This window comes from Theropithecus gelada, chromosome 10, assembly GCF_003255815.1.
Source record: "Theropithecus gelada isolate Dixy chromosome 10, Tgel_1.0, whole genome shotgun sequence".
NCBI lineage: Eukaryota > Metazoa > Chordata > Mammalia > Primates > Cercopithecidae > Theropithecus > Theropithecus gelada.
In genome coordinates, this window is record NC_037678.1 from 59,910,322 (window position 1) to 59,936,439 (window position 26,118).

Sequence of the window (26,118 nt, forward strand, 5' to 3'; positions counted from 1 at the left end):
GTCTAGGAATTTATTAGATGGGGCTAGATATTTCAGTTTTTTTGTTGTTTTGTTTTGTTGTGTTTTTTGAGATGGAGTTTCTTTCTTATTGCCCAGGCTGGAATGCAGTGGCATAATCTTGGCTCACCACAACCTCCGCCTCCCAGGTTGAAGTGATCCTCCTGCCTCAGCCTCCTGTGTAGCTGGGATTACAGGCATGCACCACCATGCCTGGCTAATTTTGTATTTTTAGTAGAGATGGGATTTCTCCATGTTGGTCAGGCTGGTCTTGAACTCCTGACCTCAGGAGATCCACCTGCCTCGGCCTCCCAAAGTGCTGGGATTACAGGTGTGAGCCACCACGTCTGGCCTGAGAATTCACATTTTAACAATTTCCCAGGGGATGTTAGTGCAGCCCATCTTGAGAACCACAGCTCTAGATTTTTCTAAGAGCATTTCTGTCTCCATGCCAGACCTGTTTTCCTCCATGAAGTATACTATTTCATTATTTCATTGCTAGACTTAGTGTTTATGTTTTACTCTTTCTGCTGTTTTTATGATCTTAATCCAGCCTATAAATTCCTCTAGGCAGAAATTATACCTCCCATAGTCTCTCATTTTCTGTTTTGTAAAATAATGAGTACATTTTCAGCATGATTAATAATAGAATGGGGAAGGGGGAAAAACCTCAGACTGTCAACCCCAGTAAACAACATCTCCAAATGGATATCAGCCCTGGAATTATCTTACAAATTTACATTTATAACAAGTTCCCAGATGAGGCCGATGCCGTGGACTCAGGGACCACTCTGTGAGAAGAACTTTGATAGGGACTTTAAGACGGTCAAGTGAACAGTCTGTCATGTAAGCCATTAACACAGTGGCTGGCACAAAGTCAGCCTTCAAAACTGTTAATGTGACTTTTACTTGATAAACACTCAGATAAATCCTGTTTAGTTGAACAAAACGTTGATCAGACTCAGCTATGGAGTGCTTTATTCATGTGAGATGGAGTGACATTTCATAGGAAGCAGTGCTTAATTACAGCTGTGCTCACACCTGGTGTTGCCAGTGTTCTACTGAGGTCAGTTCCCAGCCCCATGTGTAAAAAAAAAAAAAAAAAAAAGCAGATTTAGAAACAGACTGCCAGAAAATCTCAAGACAGTAGCTCATTCGATTTCAGGAAACCCAATGTATAATTTACTGTAGGAGAAGACAGAGACAGGAAAGTGCCAAGTGGAATGCATGCTTTCAGTGTCCTGGACAGATCCCCTTTGCAAGCAAGTGCCCTCAACCCTAGAGCAGTGGATATGTCGGCTGCTAAAGCCTCACAGCTTCCTTTTCCCAGAGAGCTGCCCTCGGTCAAACAAGAAGTTTCCTCTTCTCTCTGCCTCCTCCTCTCTCTGCCTCGCGATCCCTGACTCTGAACTACTGATGGACACAGTAGTTCAACCACAAGGTACTATTAACTCTGGGATACACTTCATGCTCCATGGCTCCTTATGAAACCAGGCTGGAGCTTGAGTCCAGATGTGATCCCATCCTTGCTTAGCCCCTTTTCTCACTCTGTCCTTTACATCCTTTCTCCTGAAAGCACTCCATGTGTCAAAGTCTGCTTCCAGTGACCCCAGTGAGAGACACCACCTATTGGGGCCCACTGGGACATCGGTCTAGTTGACTCATGGAATCAGAAGGTCAGACGATGATTCCACTTTAGAACAACACACATATTGACTTGAAAATCTTGCCACAGAAGGAAAAGAAGCATGTCCTGAAATTTCAGTGGAAGGATATACTTACGTCTGAAAAACTACTGCAGGAATCAGAAGAAATTTCCAACAAGCTAAGCGGTAGATAAGGGCCTGATCTGATGGAATTTCTCCTGGGCTTCTGTGGGCACTCATCCTTGCTATGCTTCCTTGTGGCATTTCCCAGGACTCTGGGCTTTCCTTCAGTGTCCTGCTCCCTCTTCCTGACACCCTAACATTTGCATCTCTGTGCATTTTTATGCTACCTCATGTCTGGGTTGGAGTCTTTACTCTCCCACCCTGGCCCTGGGTTATGGTGTTCTTCAGGCTCTTGGCACTCCTTCCCTGCTCCACTTCTCCCTATAACCTCTCAAACCTGCTCTGTTGCAGGTGGACCTGGATTTCTGAGCCCTTGTATATTTAACAAAACTTCCTCTTGTTTTTTTCCTTTGCGTTTTTCTCTTCTGCCTGTGTCTGGAGCTGAAATGGCAGGTGGGACCTGTGCTTCTAACACATTCATTCTGCATAAATCCCTTCTCCATGTTGCCGTAGCATTCCGACATCTGAGCCTTTCGCCATTTGATCATCTACTCCCTGGTCTTCTAGGATCACCCTGATTTCTGTTCCTGGGTTCCTGCCAGTCTTCTTTGACTCGCATCTGCCTGCCCTTCCCTGCCTTGTCTTGAACAGTCACATTCATAGGCCCTTCTCATCTGGGCTCACCTCTCTGAACTTGACCTTTGTTTCTTCTTGCCCGTGGTGCATCCAGCGCAATTTCCTAGCATGACTCTAGGCCCACCTGCTCGTCCCTGTCCTGCTGTTGCCTGCTCCCAATATGACAAGTGTGATTATCAAAAGGCCTATTTTCCAGACATTTTATAAGACAACCTGCAATTTCCTATCTTTCAGTAGGATAAAGCCTGTTGGTTCAGGAGCTAACAGAAAAATGTGAATCGTTCAGATGGACACCCTTAATCTTCCCTGGCCCTGCTAGAATCTGACATCATTAAGAAGAAAAGTAAATAATCCTGGAGGTGACATGAAAATAAAATTTCAATTAAATGTGAAAAATGAATGTTTTGCATGTAACCAGTCTTTTTCTCTTTATGTAAGTTTCTTATTGCTACTGTAACAAATTCCACAAGTGTAATAGCTTATAACAAAACAAATTTATTTATTTATAGTTGTGGAGGTAAGTCAGAAGTGGATTTCACTGGGCTAACATGGGGGTGTTGGCAGGCTTTTGGCAGGCTGCATTCTTATTAGAGCATCTAGTGGAGAATCCATTCCCTTACCTTCCCCTGTATCTAGAGGCTGCCTGCATTCCTTGGCTCCCGGCCCCTTCCTCCATCTTCAAGCCAGTGATGGCATCACTCTGACCTCTCCTGTCCCACAGCTTCTTCTCTGCCTCTGGTTCTCCTGCCTCCCTCTTTCGAATATAGGGACTCTTTTGATGACATTGGGCTCAGATGGCTAATCCAAAATGACATCCCCATCTCAGGCTCCTTGACCTATTCACATCTTCACAGTCCCTTTTGCCATATAAGGTCACATATTCCCAGGTTCTGGGGACTAGGATATTGGCATCTTTGGGGGGCTGTCAGCCTGTCTACCACACTTTTTATGGCTAATTTCACAGCTCTGCTAATACTAGAGCTCTGCAAACAGTAGAATACAGCTTCATGTGCTGTTTTGCATGCCTTCTCGTTTATTCCTCACAATAACTTTATATAGTGGGCACCATTTTCAAATCTTTTGTGTAGATGAGGAAACTGAAGCTCAGAGAAATGAAATCACCCACCGAAGGTCGCACAAACTAAGCATTTGCCGTGATTAGTTTTATTAGCAGTCCCTATCCTGTCTTTCTCTAGCTCCATCCCTGTTTTCTTACAGGCATCTAGGTAACAGGAATCTCCTGGGAGCTCACCTGTGACCATTGGTGGGCCAGTCACATCCAGGAGAGGTCACCTTGGATTTGGAAACAATTGCATATGAGGAGTTTTATACCAGATGGGCTTGTATTTTTGTACATTATTTTCTTCTGCTGGATTTCTATATATTTCTTTATTCTTAATATTTTTATAAACAATTATTTTTGTTTTTGTAAATTTTATCAAATAGATAGTGGGGCCATTCAGTCTGAAAAGTCAGGTCTTAGTTTAGTCCAGGAAAGTGACCTCCTGTATCTTGGGATAGGATTTCATTCCATTCATTTCACTCTCTTCTGTGGAAGCTCCGGTTACTTACAGGGTAGTTAGTTGTCTGTTGTTCATTTTCTTGATCAGTTTGCCTCTCACTGATTTCCTTTATCTTTGCTTTCTTTGCCATCTGGGTTATTTTTCCAGGCCTGTCCTCCAGGTCGCTGGTTTTCTGCAATGTTGATCCTGTTCTTAACTTCTAATGCCATGTTGAGATCTGCAAATGGCATTGTTTGTTTTCCTCAATTATTCCCTTGGCTCCCCGAGTTGTATCTTCTTTCTTAGTACCTGTCCTTGTCACCTCATCTCTTAGCTCATGTTCTGTGGAGACCATGTGTTGATATCATTCTCAGTCTCTCTTTTTTAATCTCCCATATTTCTTGGCTGTTCAGAAGATGGACGTCCAAGGCAAAGCTCTGTATTTCATGAGCTTGGGTTGGGCATGTGCATTTTGCTTATTTCTCTCCACCCCTTATGCAACATTACTACATCCCCCACCCTTTTATATTGTTCTTAGCTAATAAATTGGTGGCAAATAGGTGGATCCTGGTGTCATACCTGCTGCTCATACTCTCCCACTCTGAGAAATGAAGGTGCTTGAAGAGGTGAGTGATGGGGCAGTGGTTAGTCCACACTGGAGTAACATGCATGGCATTGTAAAAGTAGGATCTGAGGCCAGATGCCAGCTCTCCAGCTTCCAAGCCGTGCAGCCTTGGGGAGGCAATTTCACTTCCCTGAGCTTCAGTTTCCTCTTATATATAAGAGCGATAAGAAGTGCACCTACCTTATTTTTCATGGGGGAGTAAATGAGAAAGCATATAAAACAGCACGTAAATAGTGTTTAGCTGTTGTTAGCTTAATAAAGAAAAAACGAAAATGTTTATAATGTTGTAAATAACTCAGGTTAGAAAATATTGACCCAAAGCCTCACCACTCACTCATCCTTGTCCACCATGGTGGCCCCGAAGTGCGTTGCTCAGCAGTGGGGAAGATGGGCTCCTTTTGATGACCCCCCTTCTTCCAAGGCCCTTCTTTTCATTTAGTGACCTCTTTTCCAAACCAGGATACATTCCTGGTGTTTGCCAGAATTTTTCCTACTTCCTCCCTGCACTACTTTGGGAGGGGACATTACATGTGGTGTCTCATACGTTCTCATAGTGGGGTCCAAGTTGTGCCAGCTCCTGCAAAGTTGCCTCAAGGCATGAGGTAGCTGGTTGGCAGTTTCAGCCCTGGTGACTTTTCTCCCCTTCCATTACCTTGTACTGGTTTTTATTCGGGCAGGCAAATAGAAACTTTCCAGTTCAGAGAAGTGAAATTGCCTGCTCAAGTCTGCACAGCTTGGAAGCTGCAGAGCTGGCACTTGGCTTCAGATTCTCCTCTTACAGCCCCATGCTTGTTGCTCTGATGTGTACTAACTATTCCAAATGTCGGTTAGTTTCTGGCATGGGAGGCAGTTATGGTTACCTCTCATTCTGCCATGGCTTTTGAACAATACCATTCATTTTTTTTATGTACAAGTGTAAAGGAAATACATGTTTGAGACAAAGTCTGAAGAATGTCGAAAAGTAAAAAGCAGCAGCAAAATATTACCTACAATTTCCCTGTCTAATCTGTAGCAAGTCTCTTCTAGCTGCCCTTTGATGGGGGCCTGGGTTACCCTGGGTTTCTGGCCTTCATGATCACTGCCTCCCCCTGGTATTGGTCTCCCCTCATTTGCTGCCATAGAGCTGAGCAGCGTGGCTCTACCTGCACCTGTGCCCTCCTCCTGACAGGTCACTGTAGAGGGTGAGGGAAGATGACATAGATGAAAGTAGGATGTGCACATGGGGAAACTGTTTACTTTGTGCAGGAAACTATGAAGATCGCATCTTGGGAGACTGGGAGACTCAGGGCATGAGAATCATGAGTCATAAGGTTTCCCTAAGTCCAGATAATTAAAGTAGTCAATTTCACTTTTTGGGGAAAAACATTTTTAAATTAAAGCAGGTGCTGAGAATACGGTCTTAGTAAAAAGAGTGCTTGACTTGAAGTTGGAAAACCTGGATAAGGGGCTCATGTACTCTACGCATTTAGCTAAACTGTTGGACATTGGGATTTTTCTTCTGAGAAGAACAGCAGTTGTACAAACCCCAAACAAGGCTGTGAAGATACAATGAAGATTTATACAAAAATACCCAGCCCAGGGGCTGGCACATACTAGAAAAACATCCAGTTAATAACGTTAATAAACATCCACTCAAACTGCATTGACATGCATGTGCGTTACCAGTTCTCGTAACTTGCAGCTGTGAAAGAGGTTTGTTCAAACTCAGGATATCCCTCCTGAAACTCAGGATGCTGAAGACAAAAGCCCATGTGTGTTCACCTTGATTCTGGAAATGTCTACCAACTTGGGAGGCTTTCAGACAAGCTTCTAAAGATGAGCAGAGGAAAGTCCTTCAGTGTAAAATGAGCAACACTTGTAAGCAAACGTGTGGGGAAAGTTTGTATCATACCTAAGGGCAGGATAAGCTTCTAGAGATGGTGTGACAGTGGTGAGAACTGACTAGCGATGGCTGTGAGCTGAACGTGGGTTTTTATGGAACGGGGTGTCCTCAGGGAGACTGGACCCTCCAGGCAGAGGAAAGAGCAGGTGCCGAGGAAGACGGGTGTTGGAAAGCTACCGTCCCCTCCCTACCTGTGGTGATAGCCTAGGGCAGGTGGGGCTCAGAGCCTGTGGGGTGGGGTAGCAGGGCACCAGCCATAGGGCCTGGGAGCCAGGCTCTTTTTCTTCCATGTGAGCTGGGTTTTCACTAAGTCTGCTGAAGTTTGTCTGAGAGAATGCTATGGGTTCTGCTTCAGGGAAAAAGGAAAAGAGGAAGGAAAGTGAAGGGGCTGCATGCCAGTCCCCAATGCAGGCTGAGCCAGGGTGTTTAGAAGGAGCCTTTTTCCTCTGTTCTTACCACCAGGCCTCTGTCCTCGAATCAGCTCACTAGCAAAGTTTATTATTGAATCAGACCATTAGCACAAACCAGCCATGAAAACTCCCACCTTTTTTTAAAAAAAAAAAAAAAAAAAGAGGCAGGGCCTTGCTCTGTTACCCAGGTTGGAGTGTAGTGGCTTCATCATGGCTCACTGCAATCTTGGGTTTGTGGGCTCAGGAGATCCTCCCTCCTCACCCTCCAGAGTATCTGGGACTGAAGGTGAGTGCCACCATGCCTGGCTATTTTTTAAAATTTCTCGTAGATTCAGGGTCTTGCTTGCTGCCCAGGCTGGTCTCACACTCTGGCCTCAAATGATCCTCTTGCCTCAGCCCTTGCAAAGCACTGGGATTACGGGCATGAGCCACTGTGCCTGGCTGGAAATCCCTTCTTATAGTTGACAGTCCTGAGCCCCTGGGGTGTGAGGATGGGTGGACATCCGTGCTGGGAGTCGCCTGGAAGTCTAAGATGCTATGATTCCTCCTCTCCCTCTCTTCCTCTGTTCTACAGCAATGGAATGGCAGGGACACGGCCCTGATGGTCACCCGCGTGGTCAACCACAGGCGCTTCTCAGCCACGGTCAGTGTGGCAGACACTGCCCAGCGGAGCGTCAGCAAGTACCGCTGTGTGATCCGCTCTGACGGTGGTTCTGGTGTGTCCAACTACGCGGAGCTGATTGTGAAAGGTGAGTGCCTCCAGCCTACGCCTCTACTGCCATGGAAGGCCGGCACTAATGGGCCTTAAAGCCCCTTTTCTCATCTGCTGTTCCTCCCCCACATTCAGTAAAAGAGGAGATTAATTTCTAGTCACTCTGGCCTCCCTCCCCAACACAAACTCCCCAAACAGGAGAAATTGTAAAATCATGCAACATTGCATTGCTATTCCAAGTTGAGTTTCATATACAGGAGCCATACGTGAAAGACTGTGGAATATATAACACAGAAGGCATCTTCAAATTTGGCTTTATTTTGTATTTAAAGTTAGAATGAACAAATGTCCTTGTATTTGGGTGGCACGCTATGGCAGTGTTCTCGTACTATTGTTTCTGAGGAATTTTTTAAAAAATGAGAACTCAGTACAATGACAATATTTTGGAAGGACTTTTGAAATAAATAATTCCTCACCCCACTGGCCTTGATTCAATTCTTTTCAATTTTCTTGTTCTTATTCACCTTGAGATATTGTTTACATGCTTTCCATTAAAATATGCACATTGTTTTCTGCTTCTCTCAAAAAGCTGGATATCCCATTTCTTTCTGAAACTTTGTCATCTTTGTTGTGATGCTTAATGATCGTATGCTATCTCATCAAATGAATTATCCTATTTTGTTAAAACCCCCCATTTGCAGTCATTTGGATAATTCCAGGTGTTTTGTTTTTTCTTTCCTTTGTGTATGTAACAATTAGCACCTTCATGGAGTTCTTCTGGAGAGAACATTTTATTCTATTGAACCAGATTATTTCCTTAGGATAAATTCCCTGGGGGTAGAGTTGGGAGGCCAAGAATATGATTTATGGATTTTTCTTTGTGTTGCAATATTGCTTTTGCAAAAAAATGGTTTGACAGTTTACACTGGCAACAGCAGCATGTGGATGTACTCGTTTTACCAATGTTATGTTCACCAATTAAAATTTTAATATAGCATAATTTAGTGAATGAAATAATGAAGCTGTTCTTATTATGCTAGCTGTAGAATGAGACCTGGTGTGTTTGAAGGGAAAAAACAAAAAACAAACATAAAAAACCACTGATCGAGCCTTTGAGGGCTCCTGAATTAGTTTCCTTTGTCAAAGTATGGGTGTGGAAACTTTGACCTCATTTTGCTGATCCAGTGTGACTGGTAGCCTTGGGCTGACCAGACTGGGGGTTGCAGACTGGGATTCTCTATCCTGGCTGTCTTGACTTTATACAGACATTCACATGGCTGATCATGTGCCATCATTCAGGTCTCAGCTGAAATGTCATTATGTCGTCTTCTCCCAGAGAACTTCCCTGACCTCCTGCCCACGCCTCCCTTCCTGGTGGTCACAATTCCTTCTCATTGCCTGGTCTCCTTTTCGACATAGTTCTTATCACACTTTAAAATGCTGGTTTGCCTTTATTTGTTTACTTGGTGACTTTTTGTTCCGCTTTTAGGATCTAAGCTCTATGAGAGGAGGGCTGTCTGCTGGGTTGGAAGTCCCTGCACTCAGCACAGTGCCTGGCCCTGGTTCTCAGTTTGCTGAAGCATATGAAGTTGTTAGTGTTTGCCTGTTTTGACTTGCATAGTCAGTCGTTTCATAAGGCTCAACTTGAAAAAAAATTGTAGAATGATAGATGAGTGAATGAATTATTGACCTCAGCAGGAGTTGATTTCCTCACCATAATGCCATGAACACTTAAGCCAAAGATCAACAAATTAGGCAATCATGAAAAAACAACTAAAAAAACTTTACATTTGTTTACATTAAATGTTATTAACATAGAAAAGAAGCCACCACTTTGATGGCATTAGGCTCCTATCTTTGCTTTGTTGGTGCCATAAGATTAGCTCGTGTGACCCGGTATGGCGGCTCATGCCTGTCATCCCAACACTTTGGGAGGCCGAAGCGGACAGATCACCTGAGGCCAGGAGTTCCAGACCAGCCTGGCCAACATGGTGAAACCCCGTATCTACTAAAATATTAAAAAATAGCCAGGCGTTGTGGCGGGTGCCTGTAGTCTCAGCTACTTGGGAGGCTGAGGCAGGAGAATTGCTTAAACCCAGGAGACAGAGGTTGCAGTGAGCTGAGATCATGCCACTGCACTCCAGCCTGGGCGACAGAATAAAACTCTGTCTCAAAAAAAAAGATTTATTATTATTATATACGTATTATGTGACACGGGGGTTATTGCAGGCCTTTCAGGTACAAAGTGACTGTGTAGTTTCAGCTCTCCTGCTGGAATATGTCTTATACCTTCTATGGCTGGCCTCCCATACCAGAATGAGAGTCCCAGGAGAGAGTGCACTGCATTCGCTCCTGCTCCTCACGGTCTTGCTAGCACCTTGCATGTACATGGGGCAAAGTTGGTGGCAAGAGAATGTGACCAGTGGCTATGGGAGTTAGTGTAGCACTCTGAAATTTCCATGCACAGACAAATGGAACCAGAAAACGCTTTGTTTATTCTTTCCTTATATGCCCCCATTCAAGGGCAGGATGGGGAGCTATGGGGAGAGAAACCAAGAGGCTACTGGGACAGAGGGTGTGGTGGAGCATCCTTGCTTTATTCGGAGAGGTGGCCAGGGCTTTACAGGGACACTGATTTGTTCTCTGCTGGCTGTGCATCCTGGACCGGAGTCGAGAGGAGGGGCCAGTGCTAGCCCGGGTGCAGTAGCCAGGCCTGGCAATATGTCTGTGCAGCTGCCACTGCTCACCTGCAGCCACTGCCACTCCAGCTTAGGGAGTGTGGGGTGGTGGGTGGCACCCGGTCTCCTTCACATTGAACAGTGGGGGGTTGGCACTCCCTGTAATCTGGTCAATCAAGATGTAATTTTATTACACATTGATGAAATTCATCCATATTTTTGGCATGTGTTATCACTTTTTAGTGCCCATTTTCCCTCCATGTAAGTATTATAATGGTGGTAAGCTAGGAGCTTGGTCCCTTGCATGTAAAGAAGTCCCTTCACATGTGTGACCTGATTTTATCCTAATTGCAGCTCTGTACCTTGGTTTTATTTTAACTCATTTCAGGGGTGGGAGAATTAGCAGAGCCAGGCTGAGAAACAGGGCCATCCCAAGGGGTAGAGCTGGAGTCCGACCTGCATCTGACTCAGGCTATATGGCCACACCTGGAGTGCTGGTGGGTTGTGGCCTTGCTGGCACCTGGTGCCACAACCTCACGAGCAGTGCTGAAGAGGCTCAGGTACCAGGCAAGCAGGAGTCCCTGGGTCCATCTAGCTAACTTGCCATTTTGACACATGACGTTCCCTTCCTGACCCTCAGCTAACTTCCAGATTGCTGGAGAAATACATTTAACCTACACTCACCCCCTCCCCCGACCCCACACACACTGCTAAAGAGTTAGTGGCATCCAAGCAAAATAAGAAAATAAAAGGCAGGGACCCCCTCAGGAGCAGAAGCAACCAGAGGAAACCTGTCACCCTGGAATGGGTGCCCAGGGACCCATTTGAAGGCAGCAAACCCGAGCGTTTGGAAGAAACCGTGTAATGAGGAATGACTCACTTACCTCTCAAGAGCCCTTTGCCTTTGCAGAGCCAGGATGCTTAAGTACTTTAATACTGAAGTGTTTGTACTTATTTAAAAAAATATGAGGGAAAAGCATTAATCCTCCCCCTTTCAGAGAAGGGAGAAAATCTGAAAAACAGACCAAAAAAGGAAAAGGATTCTCAAGGGCCAAGTACTGTGTTATGCGATGGGATCTGGATTCCTTCTTCTTGGACTGACGTCACCCATGACCCTGGGATATCACAGAAAGAAAACCATGTCTTCAAGGTCTTCCTCCTCACAGGTTCCCACCCTTTGGTTCCAGTTCAGGGCAGGAGATAACTCTGCAGCCAGGATGCCTGTGTCTGAATTCTGGCCCCACCTTGTCCCAACTCTGTGACCTTGAACATGATCAAACCTCTCGGGGCCTCAGCTGGCTCATCTGAGAACAGGAATGTAGAATTACCTCCCTCAGAAGGTGTCATGAGGATTACATGTGATAATGGACGTAGGAGTTCTTAGAACACTGCCCTGCGTAGGCACTCTAAGGTATTTGTTAAATAAAATAAAGAAATTGCCCATGGGGGTGGGATTTCTCAGACAAAGAGGTAAGAGAGATGAAGGGCTCCGGGGGTGGGGAACAGGATACTGGACCCAGGTGCCAATCTGATGACTGTCTCTGTGGCTTTGGGGAAATCATGTCGGGCCTATTGTGTAAAATGTGCCCAGTTCTCTCTTCGTACACAGTGATGTGCCAGCATAAGAAGAGAGAGGGAGGAAATATGAAAGTGTGGACTTGGGGACATTTGGGTCATGGGATCTTTTATTAGGGTTCTCTAGAGGGACAGAAGTAACAGGATATATGTATATATGAAAGGAGAGCTTTCATATAAGGAGAACTGACTCACACGATCACAGGATGAAGACCTAGATGGGCCGTCTGCAAGTTGAGGAGCAAGGAAGACAGTAGTAGCTCAGTTAGAGTTCCAAAACCTCAAAAGTAGGAAAGTTTGACAGTGTAGCCTTTAGTCTATGGCCAAGGGCCTGAGAGCCCCGGGCAAACCACTGGTCTAAGTCCAAGACTCCAAAAGCCAAAGAACTTAGGGTCTGATTTTCCAGGGCAGGAAGGATCCAGCATAGGAGAAAGATGAAGTCTGAAAAAGTCAGCAGGTCTACTTCTGTTGCCTTCTTCTGCTGGTTTTTTCTAGTTGCACTGGCAGCTGATGGGATGGTGTCCACCCGCATTGTGGTTGGGTCTGCCTCTCCCAGTCTGCTGACTCAAATGTGAATCTTTTCTGGCAACACCTAGAAACACCCAGATATACCCAGAAACAATACTTTACATCCTTCAATTCAATCAGGTTGACACTTAATATTAACCATCACAAGTCCCTGTAGGTCAGAATTCTCTGGTCCCTTCCTGTGTTCACCCCTACTGGATCAGGAAAACTCATTCCTGGGTCTGGGGACAAAGGAAAAGTAGCTAGTTTTGTTTATCCTCAGCCATCTAGCTACATGGACCACCCATCTCCTGGCATTGTTCATTCAAAACCCTAATCACTCCACAGTTGGGAAGTCACTGGGCCCCTCAGCACCCGAGGGTTCTGGGAGCCATAAACCCCTGTGCTGGCTTCCACAGCAGGTACTCATGCTGAGAGGAATAGCGGAGGCCCAGGATGGTCTCTCTTTCTCCCCAAACAGGTGTATTCACGGCTGGCTGGTTCACAGCTAGTGTGTGATCCTGAGATGGTAAAGATTAGCACGTCAGAAGATGCTGCCTAATGTGAGGGTAGGTAATAACAAATTCTCAGGGCGACACACAGAGCGAAATGAAAGCAAATTGGAATTACTTAAATTCTGGAGAGCTGTTTATTGAGTTGTGATAATGTACCTGGGTATACATTAGATTACTCTGTAATTGAGGTTTCACTCAATTGACAATTCGGCCCCTCAACCTACCTGTTCGAGACCAGTGCTCAGAAATGTGCTCATTCGTTTCCTTTGCTTCTGGTTTTCTGAGAGTCTTCAATTTCAAGGTGTCTTAGCTGGCCTCAAGGACTTGAGTGTCTTCAGTCAAAGTTATGCAGATATATCTTGATGAAAATTTCTTAATTCTTAAAAAGTTTCTTGTCGGCGATGATTTTTAAACCAGTCTTTCAACTCCATTTAACAACCTATTATGCACTCAGAACACTCATCAGTATGAGAATTAGTGCTCAGAAGAAATGTGATGCTCGTGCTGTTAGAGGTTCCGATTTAAACACTGGTGTGACTTCCTACCAAGGGAGCTTGTTAGGATCAAGAGCGGGGCTTGGTGTTCTAAACACACTTGAATTTCCATCTTAGTCCTGTTCCCAGGTACCTGTGTGATTCAGCAAATCATGTATTTACTCTGGGCCTCATTTTCCTTATCTGAATAATGGAGGTGAATATATATATATAATGAGATCCTGTGAGAGGGAGGAAATATAATATATAAAACACATATGTATAGCATAATATATATGTAACATATGTAAACAGATACATCCTAGTACTAGAAAGCGTAAAATTATGTCTTTAACTAGTAGTAATCATATTTTTTACATTACTATTAAGTAATGTTTCCCAAAGACATTGTCCATTGTTCGCTTTCCTGGCTTAAAGGAATGATATTCTGTATATACTGTGAAAATTTAAATTTAGATCATCTTAAGGTCTCCCTCTTCTGAGTTGGGATTGAGGTCATCCAATTCAATCCATTGGTTGAAGTCAGTTGCAAAAATGCTTTACTTACATTGTACTGTCTTCTCTTTCCTTTTTAAATTTCTTTCAGCATTTACAAGTTTCTTGAGACTGTATCAGGCATAGCTATGTGGAGCCTGCATTCTAGGATGGCAACAGTGGGCTCCTCAGCTTCCCTGTTTTGGAAGCACACGTTCCACAGTTGACTGATGTCCTGACTGGTCCCATTTTGCTCACTCACTCGTCTGGTGCCAGGAGTGATTTGCATTTATAGCCTCTAGTTTAAAGATGGAATGGCTGGAGTAGCTGACTCATTCCTGTATTCATTTGCTTAATAAAGTTTTATGGAGCCCAACTGTGTGTTAGGTTCTGTAAAAAGCTCATGGTCTAGCAGGAAGAATCATGCAAATCTGTGCTGCATGATCAGTTAATGTTAGCCACCTGCCACACCACCTCCCTAATCCTAACAATGGCCCTATGATGTAGGTGCTGCTAGCAAGCACCTTTTACCAGTGAGAGCATGGAAGCCCAGAGAGGTTCTGAACCTTTCCAAGATCACACTACTCATAAGTGGCAGAGCTAGGCCTGCCTTGCCTTGGCCATGTTCTCTCTTTTATACCACATTTATTGCAAAATCCAGTATGGTATAGCCTGCATTCAGGTGTGAGCTAAAGGTATACAGAGGGTGGGACAATGAGTATAGTCTGGAAGAGTCTGGGAGAGCCTCTCAGACTGGCCCCATCTGAGCTGGGTCCTGTGGCCTGGTAGGCTCATGAGCAGGACAGCCTGGGTTGGTTTTGAGACACTGAGTGAGTGACATGTTTGAGGCTGGTTAGGTAGGCAAGGGGACATTTGCAGAGTCTTTGTACCAGAATAGGAGCCTGGGCTTCATTCTGTAGGAGTCGAGGGGCTCTGATGGACCCTGTCCGTGACCATGGATAATAGTGTACACACTCATAAGGCGGGATCTCTGCATCCAGTTATTCTTCCTTTCCCTGGTCCTGCATGGAAAAATCATGGTCGGACAGCTGGCTATGGTCACTGGCACAGACTGTGTTGGAAAAGAAGAGTGGAGATAAAAGGTATATGGCATTGAGACCCCTAGAAGCAAACTTGGGGCAGGAGTTCTCAGTGCAAGGTGCTTATTTGAGTTTTAGGGACATGAGACAGAGAATCAAGGGCAGCTAATAAACGGGGCATTCTCAAGTGAGTAACTGCTGGGAACATCTGGAGCTCTATCCTACTAGGTAATTCTGGGATTTAGTGTAGAACTCCTGGGGTGTGGAGGAGTGGGTTATTTGTACCTTAACCCCCTCCAGTCATGGGTTGAGAGCTGCTCCTGGGGGTCTTAATTTTCTGGCTTTACTGCCTTGTCATACAGGATATAGCCCCTGTGCCACAGGGCTTTGGCAAAAGCCCATGGCTATTAGCTATTTGACAGTTGGCAGAGGCAGTTGGAGGTTGGGCTGCACTCTGTGCAATAATAAGGCCTGAGGTGGCGGTAGGACACAACAGCTTCCGCTACAGGGATCCTACAGCCTCTGTGGCTTTCCGAGGTGACCGAGGCTGCTGGCTCCTGCCTCATCAGTGGCGGCAGCCATGGAGGACAAGTTCATGCTAGGAGGAGAGGCAAAGCCACCTTGAGCTGTCTGCTTGTATAGGGAATGGAACAAAGCAAAGGCTGGCCTCAGACCAGACTCCAGAGTTTCCATTCATGTTCTCTGCCAGTCTTCAGAAGTAGAGAGGAGCTGGAGGGCTGTATCACCCAGTGATCAGAGAGCAGGCATGGTATCAGAGAGCCTGGGCTAACATCTGGCCTCTGCCCTGGAAACTCTGCCTCCTAAGTTTATCTCGAGGCCGCCACCCTCCACCGTTGTCAACATCCTCAACAAGGTTAGCAAACTTTTTCTGCCCAGGGCATTAGACTCAGTTTCAGCTTTCCAGGTCATATGATCTCTATAGCAAAGACTCAACTCTGCTGTTGCAGCAAAAACAGCCATAAAAATTACGTAAATGAATGAGCATGGTTATGTGCCAATAAAACTTTATTTACAGAAACAGGCAGAGGGTTGGATTTGGCCCACAGGCTACAGTTTGCTGATCAGTGCATGAGTCAAAACCCTATTCTCTTCTCAACTGCATGACTATTCCAGCTTCCTCCCTGCTCCACTCTTGTCCCATTGATGTCTGTTCTCAATGCAGCAGCCTGAGTGATCATTTGAAAAAGTTAAATAATGGCTTTTTTCCTGTTCAAAACCCTCCAGTGTTTCCTGTCACACTCAGAATAAAATCCAAACTTCTTAACATGGTCTGTAGATCTAGTCCTTGATTTGTAATGCCCCACCCCCATATTTGCCCTCTTATTCTCTTCTCTAGCCACGGTGATCCATTTCCTCTTCCTTGAACCACACCAAGCTAGTTCTGACCTTTGCACTTGCTGTCCTTGCTTTGCCTGACATGCTTTTTCTTCCAGATAATTATGTAGCTCACTTGTTTTGTGGATCTGGTCTCTGCTCAGACCTCAGCTTCTCAGAGAGGCCCCCTCTGATTACCTTATCTGAAATAACACCATCCCCCGCCTCCCACCCCTTCCCTTTGTAACTGTGTTCCTTTGCAGGGTGCTTTGGTTTTCCTCCTAGATCTTGTCACTATCTGACATTGTGATTTACATCTATTTGTGGATTACCCATCTTTCCTACTAGAACTTGAGCTCCTAGAGGAAGAAGCTTTGTAAACCTTGTTTCCTGCTGGACCAACAGCACCTGAGACAGTACCTGGCATATAGAAGGGGCTTAAACATCTGCTGTATCCAGGGAAGAGTGCTCAGGTCCTTACTTCACAAGCATGTGACCAGACCCCTCACCATCCCTTCTTTTTTAAGGTTCTCATTAATTGATTGAGCTCCTAGTTTTCCTTCTACCTCTGAGAAAGTTCTGTCTCCTTTACAGGTATCTGTTTCTTTACCTGTTCCTTTAAGTATTATGTTTCCTTCATTCTTTTCTACCTTCTTAATGGGAGCTGTGAGCTTTGTAATTCTCTGTGCTCCTCTTACGGTCTTTCTTTGCTGTGGTTTGGCTACAAATTTAAGGGGGCTCAGTTGACCTGCCAGAGCCATGCTACTTACTCACCCCACCATGTGCCCCTTAGGGTGGTCATTTTAAAAACTCCTGGACCTTCTTCAATGCCTTTTCAAGGAAGGCTTGCCTCAATGTGAGTTCTACCCATTCCCCCAAGAGTCTTGCATATGGATCATATATGCTCCAACTTAGGTCGGGAAGTTTAACAACTTTTTATGGTAGGCTTAGCTTACCTCCTCCTCTCCTCTCATGCCTGATCTTGACTTTCCTGGTACCCGATTTCAAAACAGAGAAACCTCAACATGCTCACCTTCTGTGTGAGTTGCATTCTTTGTAGGAGAATATGCTGGTGCTTGGGTTCTTATTTTTTAATCTTTCTTTGGTCTTAACTTTTATTAATAATGGTTGCATCATTTTTTAACCATGCCTGCTATTGTCAAGGATGCATAGATGCTATTGTCAAGGATGTTCAAATCCTGGTTCTGCCCTGTGTTAGCTACGTGGATTAGGAACATCATTTCCTGACTGCCTAATTGGAATAATAATGCCAGCTCCCCTAGATTTGGGTGAGGGGCCATGACTATGAAGATCGTTCGTAAACAAAGTGCCATGCCTATGTTTGTGCCTGTCCTCATCAGTCCCCGTCCTCCTCATGGGTGCCCGGTTCCCCACCCTTACCCTCTGACTCCTTCACTCCTTGGTAACGTCACCATTAGCTTTTTATGGAAAGAGAAAAATGACAGATGGGAGAAAAGTGGGAAACTTGAACATATGTGTGGGGGGAGGCTAACCGGGAGATATTATGTATATTGTATTCTATATGGGCACAAAGACCAGCTTATTTTTAAAAAAGCGTAAATGTGGATAAATAAAACCTGACAAGTATTGGTTTCCTTGAATTATTTTGACTACTTTATCAGCTGCATGCTGATGTGTTGCATTCACACTTTTGACGCATTTGGAAATTAAATCAAATGGCAATTGCATTAAATTCTCATTCACTTGGAACATTACCTTCCTGTGTTCAAATGGAAGAATGATCTGAGGTATGGAACAAGCTGCAAAGCCTGTAGTTAGCTACCATTCGTGGACCATTTATTGCATGCCAGACACTTCACCGACTGTCTTCTCGTGAGGTTGTATTCAGTCTTCACCACGGTCCCCTGTTGCCACTGAGGATGCTGAAGTTGGATTACCCAGTCTCATCAGAGTCACACAGTCCAAGGCCTGCCCTCTTCCTATAATGAGCCTGTAAATGAGACTATTTTCTGACCCTCCTTATGCTAATTTTCCATAATGTATTATTCTGTGACAGATATATATGTAATATTTCTTCTGAGAACCCAAGTTCCAGCCTAGGCTAAACTCAGTTAATCCATGGGCTCCAGATCTGTAAGAATGCTCTAGATCGTTGCTTTAGTCCAGTCACTGGAGCCTAATTTACCTCTGAAACACTGCAGCCTCTGCCTGGACCAGTGATTCTTAATTGAGGGTGATTTTCCTTCCAGGGGACATCTGGCAATGTCTGGAGACATTTTTGATTGTCACGACGGGAGAGGGGGGTACTGGCATCTAGTGGGTGGAGCCCCCAGAGATGCTGTTAAACACCCTACGATACACAGCATGGCCCCCTCACAACAAAGAATGATCCGGCCCCAAAGGCCAGTTGTACTGGCCCAGATCCTGCCCCACGGGAAGGCTTCTGTACTTGATGCCCTAGTGTTCATCTAGGGCGCCACGTACAGAAACCAGATGGGAAGATACTTCCTCTGTGGGCCTCTGGCCAATGGAGCTGTGTGGAGGGGAAGGCAGAGCTGGTGACATGGCTGTGAAGAAGTGGTTCCACTTATTTGAGCCCCAGAATCCCTTTCTGGAAAATTGATGTTTGTCTTCTGGTTTACTCTGACTAGTGATGCTTGGCCTTCCCTCTGCCATTTCCCCCCTAACTATCCAGGGAAATACAGCAAAAGGTACATGCAGACTGACTCCCCATTTCTGAGATCTGGGAGAAATTTCTGCTAACTTTCAGGCCAATAAAGCTGGCCTGATGTGCCCACTAAGCACACGTGCCTCCCTTCCGTAAGATAAAGTGGTGAAGCAGCTGCCTAGCCATGGACTACATTCCCAGCCTGCTCTGCAATCAGTAGGGTCCTATGATAATAGTTCCAGTCAAAGGAATGTGAGCAGAACTGCTGCATGTCCTTTCAGAGTCAAAGAATTAAAAAGCATGTAATCATTCCTCATCTTCTCACCCCCCCTCTTTGGTTGGCTGGATGCAGACAATTTCAGGGTGAGGGGAGAGTCAAAATATTGAATATGCCTGGACCCCTGAATCACCTTGTGGAGGAAAATTGTCTGCTAAGCAGGCCTATTATTAATATTGAAGTGATAATAAACTATTATTGTGTTAAGCTACTGAGCCTTGGGGTTTATTTGTTACAGCAATTAGTATTTTCCTAATTAATACAATTTGGATCAAAAAAAGCCATTAGCAACCCCCACAGACTTAATGTCTTGAATGAAAACTTTCTGGCCTACCTGAAAACAGATAGGAAGATGCTTCTTCCTTTCCCACTGATACTGGGCTTAAACGTCCAAATTCTGTACGATCTGCAAGCTGAGCAATTATCTTTTTCTTGTCAGGTATTGATTGTTTTTGAAGATTTTTTAAAAAAGTCTCTTCCCAACTGTTATTTTTTAATGTAGATTTTACAAATTCCAGAATCCGTGAGGGCAGAAATTGTGTGTTCTATATTATGGGAAGGGGTTAGAGACAGACTTGGCTATGGCCATGAAACTCAAGAACTACATGAACTCAGGTAAAGTCTGGCCAGATGGGGCAGCTTGGAAGTCTGATCCTGAAGGGTAGGTCTTGCACTAGGAGTTGGAGGACTGGTGATCCTCCTGTCAGGCAGGGCCTGGTACATGAGGCAGGGTGTCCAGGTGAACAGTCCAAGCCAGCCCAGCTGGTCATGGGAACTGTCCTTGTACCTGGCCTCACCCAGCATCCAACCCAAGCCAGTTGGTCCACCTACTGGCAGCCCAGTGACTCCAACTGCAGGTGGGTGGGGTGGAGAAAAGGAGGTAGAGTAAAACATTTTGCATTTCAAAAACAAGCACTGCCAATCATTTAGAAACGATTCTCATGAAGAAATCATGGCAACACATTCAAACATTGAAATAACAAAACAGTAGCAATTCGCGGGAAGCATATGCCAAAAAAAAGCCATATCTCAGCAGCTGGGGCAGCTGTGGGTTCCCAGTATAATCAGTGAGGTTCGGTGTGCCCACATTGCATTGTTTTTAAACTTCACACATGTTCCCTGCCCAAGATGTGCTCATTTTGATCCAGGGAGCTCAGAAGCAGGGCTTAGGGGATGTTTACCTAAGAAGAGATGTGGCCTTCATTCTCCTGTTAATTAGACTTAAGTGACCATTGCTCAGGGCCTTGACTCGACTATTTGTCAAAATAATGGGTTGTATTCTAAGGCCAGGCTTCACACTTATTCCCTCCTTAAACAATGGAATGCCTTTCTAAAATAGTATAAAAAACAAATGATGCAGCTCCTTAGAATCGCAAGGTTCCCAGAATAGTATAAAATCTCTGCTTTCCCACCTCCTGAGCAGGTGTATTTCTCTGCTTCTTTAAAGTTTCTTTTTCCCCCCCTAACCCATATGATCATTCTCCTTTTTCATGCTTTCCTAAACCTGGTAGAAAAGGAGGCTAGGATTTGGCCTCTTCTCTTTTAAAATGATATGTGCTTGCACCAGCTTTTCATTATTAATCAGAGTAGCATGCCTGTTGCTTTATATGTCTATCCAGGGGCAGATGTGACTCACTTTCAACCCAGTAAATGGAAACTGTGCCTTTTTGATGGAATGTGGCCTGGTGGTACGGAGCAGGCAGTTATTGGCAGAGCGGCTGATCGTCTGTTCTCAGTGAGGGAAAGCCTCCTGTTTGAGTTAATCAGCGGCAAAATGTGCTCTGTGGTTTGTTCTTTTAATCTCTTCCACACGTGAGTGAGGAACTGCTGGGACCCCAGCAAGACAGGGCTGTGCCTGAGCAAGCAGTTGGAAAGAGCTTTCGTAAGGGGAGGTGAGAAGGCTGCACTTTAGAAGCAGGCAGGGCTGGAGTTCATTCTTGGCTCTATTCATTTTTTGTTGCTGAATGCAACTCTGCACATGACTGAGCCTCAGTTTCTCCATCTGTAGAAAGGGACAGAAGGATGTTTCTTGCCTCATGTTTTCTGAGGATCAGTGAAATAAAGTATGGAAATCGCAGAGTGTAGGACCTGCTTCATACCAGCAAGAAAGTTCAAAGACTTGTGTGATAATGTTACTTGTTCTCTGTACCATTTATTTTTCCTTCTGGGCACACAAGCTTCCTCCATTCAGGTGGGGCCAGAGGAGTGTGTTCAGAAGTGACATATACTCCTTTTGGGCCAGACCTATTCAAAAAGCTCCCCTGTGCAAGCCCTCTCTCTTTTTCCCCTCCTACTGTGACATTTGAGACCACGTGTTAAGTCCGGCAGCAGCTCCAGATCGAAGCCTGGGTCCCTGAATGACTGTGTGGAGTCCAGCACCACTTCTGCTCACCCAATAACCTCATTGGGCTGTGATGGGAATGAGAAAAAGCTGAGCCAACTGTGACTCGTCCAACCCATGAGGGCGGGACAGGCGGTGCTACTGCAGGGAGGCTCTGTCTGTTATCCTGGCCCTTCTCGCCTTGGTGGCTTAGAAACCTTATTCTGGCCACCTATGCAGTGGATAGATACCCACAGCATCCAGACAATGCCATAGTTTCCAGTCAGCATTTTGTGGGAGTCGAACAGTGATCAGAAGCAGGTTTGCTGAGTCTGGTCTCATAGCAGGAGGAGTTAGCTGATTCTATCTACCCACAATGCTATGGGGATTAAATTGTCTGAAAGGTGCTCCTTCTCCCTGGGCACATCTGCACTCATCTCTGTGGCTTTTCTTCTATGACTCATCTCTGTGAGCTGACCACCACCTTTTATTCTTCACTGTTTGTCTCAAGTTAGGGTAATATAGTTCATTAAGTGACCAGCCAACTTTTTCAGATATGTTTGCATGCATCTGCTGAATTCCAGGCTCTGTTGACTTTATTTCTTCACTTCTGAGATAAGGAGAGATGAAGGAAACTACAGGGTACCCTCCTCCCAGGTCTTAACCCATGTCTAGCAGTTATTGACCCGTATCTAGTACATCTAGGTATTGCCTGTGCCTGTGGGCCTTACCTTTACCACCCCGACTCCAAGCTACCACCTTTCTCACTGCCTCTTATCCAACCACGACCGTTAGACTCTTGGTTGACTAGTAGTCTCTGATGTTATCAAGGAACTGCCCTACTGTCTTCAGAAATCACAGAAAAGACCGGGTGCGGTGGCTCATGCCTGTAATCCCAGCACTTTGGGAGGTCGAGTCGGGTAGATCACTTGAGGTGAGGAGTTCGAGACCAGCCTGGCCAACATGGTAAAACCCCGTCTCTACTAAAAATACAAGATATTAGCCGGGTGTGGTGATGGGCGCCTATAATCCCAGCTACTCAGGATACTAAGGCAGGAGAATTGCTTGAACCCAGGATGTGGAGATTGCAGTGAGCCACTGCACTCCATTCTGGGTGACAAGAGCAAGACTCCATCTCAAAAAAATAAAAATAAAAAAAATAAAAAAATAGCAGAAAAGACTGCTCATGGATATAACAGTAGTGATTGCTTTTGCACAGAAGGGCTTATGCCAGGCATTCCTGGGGCTGTATCCGAGAAGAGTTTACCCAGCCCCATATTTATCAACCACGGTGCCAACAGAAGTTACCATGACCTTTGAGATTACAGTATCATTAGCTTTCTTTTGCCTTTGTGCCTATTCCTAGGGGTGTCTACCCTTATGGTCACTTGTGACGTATCTGTTTTCCATTCCTTCTGACTTTCATCCACAATTACCTCTTACTCCTTACACCTTCTGTCCTCTCTAAACCTTCCAAATTTGGAACTTGGCTCCCCTTAGCATTTCTTCATCCTTTCTCCAGCATGCACAAGCACATGTGCGTGCACACACACATACGCGTGCGCACGTGCCGCACACACACACACATACACACACACACATTCTCAAGTTCTTTGGGGTATGATAGACTTCTGAGGATTTAGGGTACTGGAGGGGGTTTGTAGCACAGAAATATAAATGTCCTCAATGGGATCTGGTGAATTTCTGCCCTTACAAGCGCCCTTCCCATCCCAGGAAGAAGTTCTTTTTGGCAGCTCCGGCCTCCTACCATGTTGCCCTGGCTCCTCCCCTCTCTCTCCTTCCTCGGAGGCTCTTAGGCAGAGCAGTCTGACGGCAGACAGTTGCCTCAGGACCTGTTTGCACAGCTCATTTCTGCCAGCCCCACTTGCCAGTTCTTCCCCCACTGGCTCTGGATTAATTCCCTCTGGCAGATGCATGACTTTTCCCTGCCTTTCTTTTGCATCTCAGAAGCAGGGCTCCATTTCACTGCCAGGAGGGATTTTACCATTGCCTCAGTCCTTGACACCTACCTGGGCTGGGACATCACTGCCTATAGTCCTGCTCTTGTCCTGCCAAAACTCTGTGGTCATTGCCATAGTCAAGGGCAGGAGGACTCGGCGGGGGCTGCACAGAGCAGGAGGATGGAGATGAGGAGCCATTCTCAGCCTGGACCCTGACAGTGGTAAGTGGCAGCCACCCAACTCTAACTGGATAAAGCCCCAGAGGAAGGTTTTTGGCCCATGTCCCTGGAATGCTCTGGCATGGAGCTGTCTCTGTGCGGAGTCACATCCTAGGGCTCAAATGAGGACCCAGGGCTTTGTCTGCTTTGTCATTTTCTGTTTTGTTTGTTCCTCATTGACACTGTTATCCTACATGCTCGTGGGATAAGTTGGGGGCCAGTCAGGGGCTGGCATCTCCAGATCCACACCTTCTAGTTTAACAACCTCAAGGGCAAAAGGATTATGTCTCCCCATGTTTGAAGGCCAATCCCAGGGAAGGATTCTGCCCATCCCTGCCAGGGTTGAGTGTCCAATGCTAGACCCACCATCTGCCCAGTGGCAGATGGAAGGACCCAGTCTAAGTCATGTGCCCAATTATTTAGCCAGAGTATGTGAACCCAGGCCCTCCAGGAGGATGCAAAGTGGGACAAGAGCCCTTCCCCTCAATAGGAATGCTGGGCATACCAAAATAGGACATGCATAGGTAGGGCTCCCACTGGCATGCGCCTCCCCCTTTTCTGTAGTAGAGCAGGAAGCGAGTTGGCCACATGAAGAGTTAGGGCTGATTGGTAGGTTGTGGTCTGCAGTTTGTGTCTCCTGGTTTCAGGCTTAAATAACAATGAGAGTGATCTATTAATACCTTAAATTTTTGTTGTAATGAATTTCACACTGATGGAAACCCATTTTAGAACCAAATGTGTTCAGAAATAAGTTATATTATCTACATCTGTTTCAGAGTCTCAGTCCCTCTCAGCTTCTCTTTCTGCCTGTCCCTCTGCTTCCCTGACTTCCTGTCTCACGCCTCCCCATCCTTCTCTCCTCTCTTCAGTGTCCACCAGCCTCTGCCCCTTCCCTCTCTCTTGCCACCATTTCTATGCATTCAAAAGGTCACAAACAGGTAACTTGGCTCACCACTGCCATGCTTGTCAGCGTCTGCTGCTACTGACAGTCCCTCCTGAAAAACAGTTCCTCTTCCTCCTCTCTTCCCCCTACCATGTCCTCCTCTCTTCCCCTGTTCTCCTTCTCATTCCCCATATATCCTGCTTTTTTCATCTGTCTCTTTCATTTTTTATTAATGCCTTGTTACACGTCAACGTTTCGGGTGACACCTGTCTTGTCCACTGCCATGGAGCTGTTAGCCATGGCTTCTGCAGACTCTGAGGTGCAGGGGTGGAGCCTGCACAAATGTGTGGCATTAACATTTTCCTTTGAGTATTCTTTGATTGAGGACAGCAAGCAATTAGTACCATTTGCCATTTTGTTTTTTTTAATTATTGTTGTTGTTTTTGTTTTGTGACAGGGTCTCACTCTGTCGCCTAGACTGTGGCACAATCATGGCTCACTGCAGCTTCAACCTCCCAGGCTCAGTGATCCTCCCACCTCAGCCTCCTTGAGTAGCTGGGACTACAGGTGCCACCACACCCAGCTAATTTTTGTATTCTTTGGAGAGACAGGGTTTCACCATGTTGCCCAGGCTGGTCTCGAACTCCTGAGCTCAGGCAGTGTGGCCACCTCATCCTCCCAAAGTGCTGGGATTATAGGCATGAGCCACTGTGCCCAGCCCCATTTGCCACTTTGTTAAATTAGTATAGAAATATACACCTGGACGGTCCTGTCTTAATCTCTACATGCCCCCTATTAGTTGACTGATTAATGTGACAAATATTTATTAAATACCTGTTGTGCCTCAGTAATCTTCTAGACACAGGGATACACCACACAGCCATATGGATCAGGGCTTCTACTATTTTGAAGCAGACATTCTAGTGGAGGGGAGAAGAAAAATGAGCTTATAAGTGATACCATTTAGAGAGTGGTAAGAATGTCATTCTTTTTTCTTTTTTTTTTTTTTAAATATAGAGTCTCACTCTGTTGCCCAGGCTGAAGTGCAGTGGTACAATCTTGGCTCACTGCAACCTCTGCCTCCCAGATTCAAGAAATTCTCCTCCCTCGGCCTCCCAAGTAACTGGGATTACAGGCATGGGCCTGGCTAATTTTTGTATTTTTAGTAGAGACCTGATTTCTCCATGTTGGCCAGGTTAGTCTGAAACTCCTGCCCTTAAGTGATCCACCCGCCTCGGCCTCTCAAGTGCTAGGATTACAAGCATAATCTACCATGTCCGGCCAAAATGTCATTTTTAATTCTGTGAATAGTGAATACTTTGTGGACGGGAACTGCTTGTCTGTAATCTTATGGCTCGAAAGCAAGCCACAGGGTGACTTGTATTCAGATCCCAGCTGTGGCACTTGCCACATTGGCCCGGGGCATGCACCTACACTTCTGCAAGCCTGTTGTACCCTCTACAAAGCGAGCACGGTGAGGTGGACCCTTCAGGTTGGTTGTGAGGTATGAGTGAGACGATGTGGCCAGAACAGGAGCTAGCAGCTCCCTACCCCTAGGGCTAACGCCAGCTACTTCCTGACCCTGTCCTGCAAGGTGGGGCTGAGTGTATCTGAATGCAATTATTGGGTTACTTCAGCTTGCTACCCGTAAGGCTGTT

The 26,118-nt window shown here is 45.6% G+C and overlaps 1 protein-coding gene across 2 annotated transcripts in view; it reads left to right on the plus strand.

The window, feature by feature from the left end:
* The window catches only part of PTPRT (protein tyrosine phosphatase, receptor type T), a 1,113,081-nt gene that overhangs the window by 435,187 nt on the left and 651,776 nt on the right, over positions 1 to 26,118 (plus strand). For both annotated transcript variants that reach the window (XM_025399269.1, XM_025399270.1), the window contains exon 6: positions 7,396 to 7,570. In XM_025399269.1, the coding sequence (XP_025255054.1) occupies positions 7,396 to 7,570 (175 nt within the window). The remainder of the gene's footprint in view (positions 1 to 7,395; positions 7,571 to 26,118) is intronic.